Raw genomic sequence first — 12,073 nt, forward strand, 5'->3', positions numbered from 1 at the left:
CCCCCGTTTAAATCTGGCCTTTGTTAAATAAGAGTTGGAAGTTGGAAACTGAGCGTTGGGGAAATAGGGGCTGTTGTTCGTTGGTTTGCAGGTGTCGGGTTCAAGTTTGGCGGTAAATTTTTACCGTCATTCGCAGCTTCAGAAACATCCAGCTTGTTTTAAATTTCCTTTTTGAAGGAAGATGACGTCTAATGCATGGTAGCTCTTCCTGAGGCCTTTGATTGTAAAGGGCTAATAGTTTTAAAGTTGTGTTTTATTTATGTTTTGATTTAATGGTCGGCGTGAGGTTTAAAAAGCAAAGCCACGTGTGAGTTCTTAAGCACTGCGTGCTCTAGCATGCCTATAAAATAGGAATGTTAGGTCATTTGCTTTCTGTTTTTCTGTGGTAGCTGCCTTTGTGAATGGAGATAAGGGTTTAAGTAGTTTGTTTGAAATAGGACATCGTAAAATTACTTGGAAATTCTAATGACTCATATTCTAGATATTAATTGAGAATGGCTCCTAGGCTGGACTTGATGGTGATCTCAGAGGTCTTTTCCAGCCTCAATAATTCTATGATTCTGTAATGTTGATCGTTGCAGGAAAAGCTGTAGCTGCCTATTTTTGCAGCTTTCTTGTGGCTATTTAAGAACTTAAGAATAGATAAATATGTTGGTATGCTCTTTTGGCCACCTTCCATGATTAGGAAAAAGGCTGAATTTGTGATCAGAATCAGTTACAGGACCAACATGAGTCATTTGCTTTTGTGTCTATATGTATGTAGAATTTGAAGCGTATGCTACATATTCTTTAATGTGATCTTGGCGTAACGTGGATATAGAGACAGCTATTTTTGAAACTGCCGATTTGCATAATGATGCAGGATTTTTTTTTTTTCTCATAGCAACTGGAAAGACTATCATCTTTAGCATGTGGGAATAATTTCAGCCTTTAAGAACAGTGTTTTGTTAAATCTATGAACACCATCAGAGTGAAGGCGTTTCCGAAGTGGCCTAGGGATTATTTGCTTTGCTATGGCTTCAGCATTGACGAACCGTCCCTTTTTTTTTTATTTTTGTTGGGGTGTTTGGTAACAAAGCAAATTATTGGGTGCTTTTGTTCTAAGTGTAGTGTTGTCTGCATTCATCTGAGAGCTTAAGTTTTGTAGTTAGTAGAGGATGGCGTTTTAGTGTTTTGCTGTTGGGTGAGCCTGTTTCCTGAATTCTTTTTTTTTTATTTTGATAGCTAACTAACATCCTAGCTTCCATATTTACATGATTGAGAAAGGAATGAGTGCTTTATAAAGCGTTTCTGGAAATGATTTTCCTAGTAAAAAGCTGCTTTGGCAAAATGTGGCAGGGTTTACTTTATATTTTTTTAGGAAGCCCATTTCAAGTTGAGTTAGTTGTGACAGTTTGGTTAACTTTGTTTTGCATGTGTTGTACAAATGGCTGAGGATTTTCTTGTTTTTGTTTGCCTGTTTAAAAAAACCCAACCAACAAAACCCCAACACCAAAAAACCCTACCAAACAAAACCAGCTTGGAATTGATAATGAACTTGTCGCATGTTTTAAATCCTCCGTGCTTCCAGTTTTCTAAAATTATCAGTATCGTTACCAATTTCACGATGACTCAGAATTCTTGCTTTGAACGTAAGCCCGGCTTCCAAGCTCCTTTGTAAGAAATCACGTCTTGGTAGTGAGTATCTTAGTTTCAGCTTTGGAAATGAGTGTGAAATGAAGTGAGGGGTGAAAAGCAGCGTGTCTGAGCGTGGCTGGTGATAGAATTTGCTGAAGACGATGCTCGGTGGATGGTTGCTCCCGTAACTGGCTCAGCTCTGTGCTGTCATCACCGGCTGTCCCCGAGGAGGACTGCTTTGTTCCCCAGTGTCAGGAAAAAGCCAGCTGGTAGCGACGCACTAACAACCGTCTTTTTTCCACTTGAGGCATCCTTTCGCAGGAGAGGAAAGGGTGGAAGAGCTTGGGTTTTACGGCAGCTTTTTCGGTGAAGTGCCAAAACTGCTCAGAGATTTAGATCATCTGCGTAAACAGCAAGTGTTTCCGTTCCCTTCTCTCCCGTCTTGCGTCGCTCCTTAAAGCAAAAGGCTTCAGTTGCTTCGACCAACGGGGGTTTCAAAGCAGCATGATCGCCAGATGATCTTAATGCGTTTGGTGTAGGTGTTGCTCGCCTTCGTTCGGCGCAGGTGGAGCCCACGTACTGCTCGGGGAGTTCGTTTGCTCGCTCTGGTCGCTGTCCTTTAACGCCGAAGCTGGTGCAGACAGAAGAATGAGTCAGCCGTGGCGTGTGAATCGCCTTCCAGCCTTAGACCTCAAGATGATGAGTAAGGAACTTCAGGACACTTATATTTAGGTGGTGGAGAAACTGGCTTGCCTGTATAAAAAGCAATCGTGTTTTTTCTAAAACCAGCCCCCTGCCCCGGCTCACTGGTCGATATTTGTTTTTCAGCGGTGCTTGAGATTTTGTGCTGTCGGGTCGCAGAACCCTGGAGCCGTGCAACACTGAATTAACATCGGTAGATTGATTCATGCTCTTACCCTTCCCCTCGCCTTTTGCAGTACCGACTCTGGGTTTAAAAACATGCCTTAAGAATTCAATTCTGCTGGCTTGCTCCTATTTAAAAGAAGAAACGCGTGCGAGCGGTTGCTTGAGAAGCAAGGGTGGGGAGAGGGCTCACAGAATGCGGGAGCCAGAAGGGGGTTGCGCTCTCCAAGAGTGCGAGGCTACCCCGGTTATTTTGGAACTTTTTATCTCTCTCTGCCTGCCTGTTTTGAGGCTTTGGTGTTTGGGCAAGCCCGTGAGCCTGCAAGCTGGAAACGCTGCTGTTAAAACGTTCTGTTCCATTGTCTGTCTGCTTTGCTTCCATCTTGCACCAGCTGTAAATCTTGGAAAGTATCTTGTTTCTTAGCCTCTCGGCTAGGAAAAGCCAACAGTGGAAGAAGAGCATCTGAGCATGAACTGCAGGCTGAAACATGGGGAAAACATGTAGCGAAGCCTCACAGTCGCCAGCAGAAATCAGAGCAAGTTACGTGGTAATTTGGTGAAGCTTGGACATTTCACGAGTGATACTGTAGCTGAAACTGAGTTTTGATGTGGTGTGTTGGAATGAATTTATTTTACCCCTCACTGTTAGTAGGCATGGGTTCACATGATCCATAACAGGTTTCTTCTGCTTATGGCAAGTAGTAACTGATAAAATAGTAAATATATTGCTAATTATGCAGTGCCTTTTGTTAATGTAACAGAGGTGTGGGCTGCTTGTGGAGTAAAATACTTCGGGAGTGAAGTTCAAAGTTTTAAGACTGTGATTTGATAGTATCTGAAGTTGTTACAAGCTCTGAAAGCTAAGTAACTTAATTTTTTTTGGTTTTTTTCAAGGTAGGCTTTTGTTTTAGGGTTTGGGCAGGTGCGGAATTAATTGGAAACCAGACATCAGCCCCTTTCGATGTCTGCCTTTAAGGCAGCTACAGATAGATTTCTCAAAACTTTCATATTTTTCTCATTGGCTGCATAAATCATCCTTTGAATAGTCAAAGCAACCCCATGTCTATTAATACTCAGATTACAACATAGTAAATGCTAATTCTTCTCAGGAGTAGAAAACGTTATTTCCGTGTATTCAGTTCTTAATGTTTTTCTTAAGTCTTCTAGTTAACTGTGTAAGTGCAGAACTTGGTCTGTGCTGCTTCCCTGTGAGTACCTGTGGGAATTCTGCAGTAGTTGGTGTCCTCCTTGAGGCTTTTCTTTCTGTACACGTAGCTGGAATATTCATATCTTGGAAGCCGCTGCAATGTCTTCTCTTCTGAGGGTGACTCTTTAGACCTTTGTTATATTTTAACTAATCTTCAAATTGTGGAGTACTTGAGGTTGAAAGGGACCTCTGGAAATCACCGTTTTCAGGTACCCCTCTTTAAAGCAGAGCTGACTTCAAACATACCATGCTTTGTTCTTACTCCTTCTAAAATTAGTTTGAGGAGGAGTATGTTAATGCGGTAGGATACAGTCTGTTTTTGAGCTGCCGGTTTCATTTCTGTTCTGCTTTTCAGTGAAGCTTCTTCACTACATGATCATTTCTAATAACGTTTAACACTTGGGAGTGCTTTCTTTTCTTGAGTTCTGTTTAAAAAAAAAAAAAATCCATGTTTCATAACAGCCCCCAGAAAATAAATACTGGTATTTTTCTAGCATTTCCTTGTAAATGCTTTACTACATTGGCCCTAGATGTAAACTTAAAATTTTCTTGTTTGACCTTTTGCCTTAGTGCTGATTGGGTTTTGCTAAGAGATGCTTTTCTTAAGTTCTTTATCTCGGGTTGGTTTTGGCAAGTGAATTATAGGGAGTTCGGAATAAGAAGCTAGAATGTATTTCCAGAAGCGCAGAATTGTTTTTTAATAAAGACGTAGAATCCTTTTCAGATCTGTACATTCCCATCTATTGCAGTATGCCTACATTTAGGCATTCACAGCTACCTTAGCAGCTGCTGTCGTGGTCTGTTACACAGAAGTTGTGAAAAATGATAAAAACATTAATGTTTCTGTAGCCTTGTCAGGGCTTGCGTGCCTGAAATGCACTTTTTCGTTTCTTTTGCGTGGTGTTGGGATCACCAGCGACTTGAACACGGGGTTTTAATTTGGAGCATCTTGCAGTTTAGTCACACAAAACTGGTTTGATGGTCTCCCTGTGGTTTTAATACGCCACTCAAACTGTAGAGAGAGACGAGGAGGTAGCATCCATGGCGTTATGTACGACAGAAGTGGATTATTTGACTCTTGTTTTTCAAAGTTTCACTTCCAAATGGTTGTTAACCGTCAGCTGCCCAGTAGCATAGACTTCTTAAAAGCTTTCTCTTTGAGATGTAAGGAGATTTCTGTTACAGTGGTCAAAGTACTATGTTTTTAAGTGTTTCCCGCCTGATTTTTTTTTTAATTTTATCTTTTTGCTGAGCTTTTTTGGGAAAGGATCCCTTATAACTGCAACTATAAAGCTGACCTATTCCTGTGGGGCAGTTGGTCAGAGTTGTTGCTCTTGACTTTGATACCGTGAAACGTTTGATTAATGCCCATGTAATGCTCTTGCAGAAATTCCACGTGCTTTACAAATGCTTCCCTAACTTGCATATTCAGATATTTATCCAAACATAATTGCTATGGGTTTTCCTGCGGAGAGGCTTGAAGGAGTGTACCGGAACAACATTGACGATGTAGTAAGGTAAGGGTTTATTTTTCTTATTCTTGTAAATATTAAGTATCCTTTTCTGCAGTCATTAATGTTCTGTTAAGGAATGGATGTGTGTTCTCACTTGCAGAAACGGCGAGATCTTTTTCATCTTGTAGATATTGCTGTATTAGCTTCCCTGAAAAATATTGGAAACAACAAAAATGATACTTTCAATAAGTTTAGGCCGGGCTGCTGGCCTGAGTTGATCTCAAATGCATATAATCTGCTTTTTACTGTGAAAAATTGACCAGCCAGTTTTATAGGAGTGAAAGGAGATTCTTTGCTTTTAGAAAGGTGTCTGTTCATGGTGTTGAGAGTTCCTCGGATAGTTGATGGCATTTCAGAATGTTTGCCTATATCCTTTCTTCAATGAAGTGCTTGATAAGCTAATTTTGATTTAAAGTAGTACTTGTAAGTGGCTTAGATAAAGGCTTTTTACATCTGTCTGTTCAATAATTGTGGACGAGGAGAAAAATCAGCTAAAACTTGTTATTGTGGTTGATGCTTCGTAGACCTACAGGTTGTCGTCTTTAACATCAGATGAAGTGTCCTGTGCTGAACTGCGGGATATAACTGTGGAAGGTGTTTTAGTGTTTGAGGATCGTTGCTGCAATTGGTTTAGGCAAGACCCTACGCGGAGACCGCAGGTTGATAGGTTGCGTTAAAAAGGAAGTATGTGGCAGAGCTGCCAGAGGTTTCGTTTGAGGATTCTGTTTATCTCATTTTTTAAGTCGTGTGATGCCTTTGAGATCTTGGGCATTCGAGATTCACTGTCTCTCCAAGAGACCTGATGTTTGGAGGACGGTGCAGGCGAGAGGTGTGTTTATGCAGTGACATTAGGAATAGGGCTCTCTGGGCAAGAAGATGCTCCTCCCAGCTTTGAGATGCCTCAAAGTTTCTTGTAACCGTTGGGAGGCAGAATTAGCGCTGCTTGAATTTCCCTGTGAATTGTTTTACATCCAGACTGGGACATAAGTGAGCTGCTCGGTTCCCACCCTGGGAGGAATCAGTCGCGTTAGAGGCAGCGACTTCCCTGCTCAGCTGCGCTCAGCTTCGAGTGGGTTTCGGTTTTGCATATTTAACCGTCGTGACGAAGCTCGCTCTTCACAAATAATACTGAAAATGTCGGAGGCTGGATGTGACCGGGCTTGCAGAAGTGACCTTCTTCTGTCACGCAACGTGTGAGGAGAAGTCACTTTTTCAGAGCTGGTCGTGTCAGTGAGGTGCAGCACAGCAAGGTGTAAATATTCCTGTAGTATGTAAATATTCCTGTAGCGTGGATTTCCCTGTTCAAGTTGTTAACAGAGGCATGAAGTTGTGTTTTTCTAAGAGCGTCAGTGCACGCGGCTTGCACACAAGAAAAAGCTTTTGCTAACCTTTTGGGGTAGTTAAGGACTGTCCCTGAAACTCCAAATATCTCTGCATTTTTCTTACCTGTAGCTAGAGCCACCTTCTCGTTCGGTTGATGTGTGCATTGCACCTGCTACGTCAAGTACCCAGTCCCTGAGGGACTCTGGTGCCAGAAGGATAGGGGTGAGGGCTGCATTTGGAATAAATGGCGTGGAAGTAACCGAAATAAATAATATTACACAGGAGTCTTTGAAGGCCCTCTTTCATTCACAGCATTGATTTTGGTTGCTTCTGTATGCAGGAAAATTTATTTTACACATGTTGTATGTGTAAATTGAGTTTTGAAAGGGAGTGACTACGTAATTATTAAGTTGCCCGTAAACGCTGATCTAAAGGAGGAGTGGTCATCTAGGTGTGTAATCAAGCAAATTAAATAGATGTAAATTAAGTGGCTGTGGGAAACGGGATGCTAAACTAGCGTTACGTTTGTCACCCCGTTTTTAAATGAGAATAATGCACAAAACGTGATGGTGCAGCATTCTGCGCGTTGCAGTCAGCAGGTCCTCATCTGCTCCTGATGTGATTTTATTGTGGATTTTTTTTTTTTTGTTCCCCCAAGAACTTTTTGTGCAGAAATTCAACGTGTTTGAGCTCTGGAGCAATTGGTATTGAGCCAGGATATGTCAGTGGGCTTTTTCTGAATGGGTGGTGTCCTGCCAAATGTAATGCTAATATCGTACGAGAAGTACGACCTGGACTGGCCGCTGTCTCCTGTGACCGACGCTTTGGGAAGTTCTGGACGGAGATTTCTCCTTAGAAAAAGCCTGAAGCCTACGCTCGGCTTTGTGGATCCTCCTGGCAGAAGCGGAGCGAGCTCTCCTCGCTCTCCGGCGCGTTTGAAAGGAGCGGGGAGGCATCTCTTGAAACAAATCACCGTCTCCACCGTGTTCCTTCATCTCTCGGAGCCTGCCAGCAGGGCTGCCAGTGGGAGTCACGAAGGATTTTTGCCAGTGAAATTGGAATCTCGTCCTCGGTGCTGCACGAGGAGCGTTCACATCTGTTCTCATTTGAACGCATTAGTCGAACCACAGAGTTCTTCTAGGTTCTTCTGGAATATTATGACTGATAACCAGAGCTTGTTTTCGCTTGAGCTTTCCAGGATTTTAGCAGCTAGTGTTTCTTTTCAATTTGAACAGCATGTTCTGTCATGGCTAATTAAATTCCTTCTGGCTGATGTGCAGATACACACTGTTGATGATGTTAAGTGTAAACATTTGTATGTTATTTCTTCTTGAACATTGCCAGGTGACACATCATATATAATCACGGCAATTTTGATGAATCATGTTCACAGTTTGGCTCTCTCCGAGGCTTCTATGGGAAGTTTTTGTTACAGAATGAGCGTAGAAATGAAATGAGCGTGAAAAAGTATAGTGGTCTTCCTCCTCGTTTCTGGACCTAGAGAATCATCAAGTCGTTGGACTTGAATAGCAAATAATGGCCATTTTAAAAACTCAGTGTTAAAATAAATGATTCTGGCTGTTTTAACTGGGATAGGGAAGTTTTTAACCACTTTTTTTTTTTTCCCATTGGAAATACCACTGTGGCAAAATGATGAAATTGGAAGTAAATGTTTCCCGATACCTTGTGTAATCGATGCTTTCTGCTTGAAAAATAAGCAACCCTTCCTCAGCTTCATAATGTTCACGCGCAGATATCTTAGAAATCGGTGCACCTTGGTCCGTGCGATAAATATTTCAGTTGTGGCTCAGATCTTGGGCTCCTCAGCTGCATAAGTAGTCTTATGAATTACTGCTGAATTATTTGGTGGGAGTGAGGTTTGCAACGCGCTGCCTCCTCGCCTTTGAGGCGCTGGGCAGATCCGGCTGGGGCTTGGAGCGCAGAGCTAGATGGTGCTTTAGCGATGCTGCTTATGAAGGTCGCCGCTATTGCAATGTACATTAATACGTGCCTCTCTTTTTTTCGTTTTCTGCTTCAGGTTTTTGGATTCAAAGCATAAAAACCATTACAAGATATACAATCTGTAAGTATGCTCTAATAGATGTATTTTCCAAAAGAATGAGCTCTAAAAATAGTGAAAAGTGGCTGGATGCTGTACTGAAGCAGAGCTGGAGATGTTTTTCACGTTTCTTAAAACAATTAAGCCTGATGGAGAGCACTGTTACTTCATTTAGCGGAGCTGAGCAAGGTTAAATGAAATGCTGGTGTGTATTCATATAACTTGAGCGCTTTTAAATGACTTGGCATCCGGCCCATTTGGAGCTTGTAGCATGTGATTAAAAAGTGAAAAGTATTTCGCAGCAGGCTTTCTGTTAATGTATTAATGTCCGCAGCAAAGAAATTGCCAAATGAGTATTTTCCTATTTTTTCATCTTTTTTTTTTTTAAATCAAACTCTATTGGTACCCAGGTTCTGTTTGCTTCCTCACTCTTCGTGAGTGTCCCTGTCTGTTGCTTTGAAAAAGCTCTTGCAGCAGTTGGTAGCGTGATGGTTTCTCACTTCTGTAAGCGTAATGTTTGCTTCTGAAAATTGAGTTACGCAGAGAGCTGTCCTTGTTACAGAAGGAATTTTGTTATTGTTCCTGGATCATCTTCAGATGTTAGAATTGGCTCATTTCATTTGTATAAAAGATTGAACGATGTCAGCTGATGTTGAAAAGTAGGTCATGGTTTTCTTACCCCTTGTTTTTTCCCAGAAATTTAAATTTAAGATTTATTGATTCTCTGAGCTGGTAAGGCTTTTTTTTTTTTTCTTCTTTTTTTTTTTTTTTTTTTAGTTGAATACGTTTCTGAGTATCTGCAATTAATGGGAAAAATTACCAGAGTATGGAAGCACAGTCAGTGCATTACATCGTAATCTGGTCATTAAAAATGTATATTTAGATATGATTCTAGATTAGTTGAAGTATTATGTATCCAGAAACTCCGTTTTATCTTGTTGGAGCAAAGTGGAAATTAAGCCTGATTGAGACTTCGTTTAATTGTGCTGAGCGAGGTTAAATGAAATGCTGGAAATGGAGAAATTTTATGGTGGTTTTTGAAATTGTCTGTGAAGCTTGGGATAATGCAAATTGGCATGGTGGGGGGAAAAAAAAAGGTTGCCATGCATAAACGTCTAGGCTTGGTCAGAAAGTAATGGTAAGACTTTTGTGCGTCTTAGCAAATAGCTCCTCAGAGAAGTGGTGCTTGAAAAGGTTCTGCTTTGTTGTGTGTGGGCAGCCTCGCTTCAGAAAAAAGCAAAAAAAGCGATCCCCCTTACGCAGGCTCAACTTCCAGGTTTTTAAATGAGAAGAGCTGTGATGAGACAAATGCTTTTGATGTTTTATGTTGCTGCTACGTGTGTTTTCAGCTGTGGAGAGAACTTGTCCAGGTGTGTCAAACATTTCTTTGTTTTCAAGTTCTTAGTATGAAAAGTTAAATTTTTCGCTGCAAGAACTCCCCTTTCAATTTTACTTGTCCCTACCTTCAAAACAATCGCAACTGAAGCTTCCTAAAATTACTGTAATCACCCTGAGGTGCAAACTTCTGCAGGTTAAAATATCCTTTTAAAGCATGTGGGGGTTTTTTTTTCCTTCCCCAAAACATATGTCAGTTAAGATTTAACCGATCACTGCACAGCTTGGAAAAAACCTGTGGATCTCTGGCTAGAGAGATCAAGTTGACTCTTATCTTTATGCAGGCAAGATTTATACACACATCGAGTGTATAAATGCCATTAGGTGAATTTTTGCTGTGTTTGGTCAGGAAGAAATCGCAGCCATCGGGTGTTGCCGAGAACAGCATCTCTTTGCTGATCCCTTGTAAATAATCAACCTGTTGTGTTTAAAAGGAGGAGGTGGGAGCTCAGGGGAGTTACATGATTATATTCAGGATTTATTTCAAACACTGTCGTGAGGTTTCAGTTCCCTAAAGTGTGTGTGTATTGAGCAGTTTAAAAGAATGGAGAGATTTTTTTTTTATTTTTTTTTTTCTGGATAGATGGTTAAATTCTGTCAGTGATGCCTCATCCTTGCATCTTGACTTTTAACTTCGCAGTGAATGCTTGCGCAGGCAATTTCGTTTTGTTTCTTATTTATGTGGGTTTTCTCATGTGTTCTTTTAATTCTTTTCTCGTTCTTCCATATTCTTCTTTCATCTAACTTCACGTACTGCCAAATTGTTACTTCCCCCATTGCAATAATCTCCATTTCCTCCAGTATATTTCTTTTGTTTCTACCCGGGTTGCGTTAACCTCACTTTAATCGTAAGGAGGATTACAAGATCTATGCTGACCCGCTCCCCACCCCCAAAATAAAAAAACAAAATACAAGTTTCATCTGAAGACTTGACTGTGTTAAGGGTCTAACAGTGTTTGAAAACAAAGAAACATGGGTTTGAAATGCTGAGAAACAGAAGGATCCCCCAGAATGTGTGTTGGCGGGATCTCTGCTGCAGGCACACGTCACGTGTATTCCGTGTAGTGGAGCAGGAGCGTGTTTTCTACAGCTGTGCCTGGAGTTCTGCGTTTCTTGTGTGCAGCACCCATAAGAGGGCATAACGAGTGACTTGGCGATGTTCTGTGCTCAGTTTCTAGCCTTGGTAGCTATTTTTTACCCCTTACCGCATTCTACTCGATATTCTTTCAAACTTCAAAATTTGAAAGCTTTTTTTTGCCTATATGTGGATTTCTTTTTTTTTTTTTTTAATGTTTTAAGGACTTTAACCTCTTAGTACCCCTTTGAACTGGGTGTTTCTTTAAAAGGAAGGGTGAACTTTTCTTGGATAAGATGCTTTGTGTTAACTGCTTTGCTTCCTAGCAGGCTCAACTTCCACAGTTGAGGTGCTGAAACACCTTGTAGCAGGTTGTCCAGCTCAACTGCTGGCTGCTCCAGGCGTGGTGTGGGTACACCTACCATGTCTAACATTTCTGGAAGACTTGAGTGCAGATAATGACTTGTTTGGTGGGGTTTTTTGGTTTTTTTTTCAGTCCCATCTGCCAGCGTAACCTGCGCTGTAAACTTCTGACCCGGAGTAAAAGTGTCAGCAATGTGATGAGAGCCGTAAAAACTGCCAGACTTTTCCCTAGCGGTGGCTAGAGTTGGGAATACTCTGGAATTCAGAGAAAATGAAGCGCCCAGGGCACGTGCAGCCCCGGCAGAGCTGCCTCTGTCTCTGGTGCGTGGGCAAAGCTCGGTGCAGCACGTGCGAGGCTCCAGCCATGTGCAGCAGTCACACGAGCAGGAGCCTAAAACTTTGCACATCTGAAAGCGTCAAGTGAGCTCTGTAAGGCTCCAAAGGCCGCAAGTCGTAACGTGGGTATTAAGGGGAGATAAGTTCATACCAGCCCTGAAACTCCTGTGGATGTTTGAACGCTGTGACAGGTGCAGGTTACAGTCAGAGCAGAAGATGTAGATATGCTTTGTCTACTGCAGAGACTCCCGCTCCTCGTGTTTCAATTCCTGGTGTTTTGAGGCAGGGGTGGTGTTGTTTTTCTTGCTGGACTGCCTTTT

At 41.7% G+C, this 12,073-nt stretch overlaps 1 protein-coding gene across 1 annotated transcript in view; it reads left to right on the forward strand.

Annotated features, from left to right (window-relative positions):
* Nucleotides 1–5,126: 5,126 nt before the first annotated feature.
* The window catches only part of PTEN (phosphatase and tensin homolog), a 27,284-nt gene continuing 20,337 nt past the window's right edge, over nucleotides 5,127–12,073 (forward strand). Inside the window, exons 1-2 of the mRNA XM_009874660.1 lie at nucleotides 5,127–5,205; nucleotides 8,564–8,608. Coding sequence (XP_009872962.1) covers nucleotides 5,144–5,205; nucleotides 8,564–8,608 — 107 coding nt within the window. The 5' untranslated portion in view covers nucleotides 5,127–5,143. The remainder of the gene's footprint in view (nucleotides 5,206–8,563; nucleotides 8,609–12,073) is intronic.

This window comes from Apaloderma vittatum, unplaced genomic scaffold, assembly GCF_000703405.1.
Source record: "Apaloderma vittatum isolate BGI_N311 unplaced genomic scaffold, ASM70340v1 scaffold5968, whole genome shotgun sequence".
In the NCBI taxonomy this organism is placed as follows: domain Eukaryota; kingdom Metazoa; phylum Chordata; class Aves; order Trogoniformes; family Trogonidae; genus Apaloderma; species Apaloderma vittatum.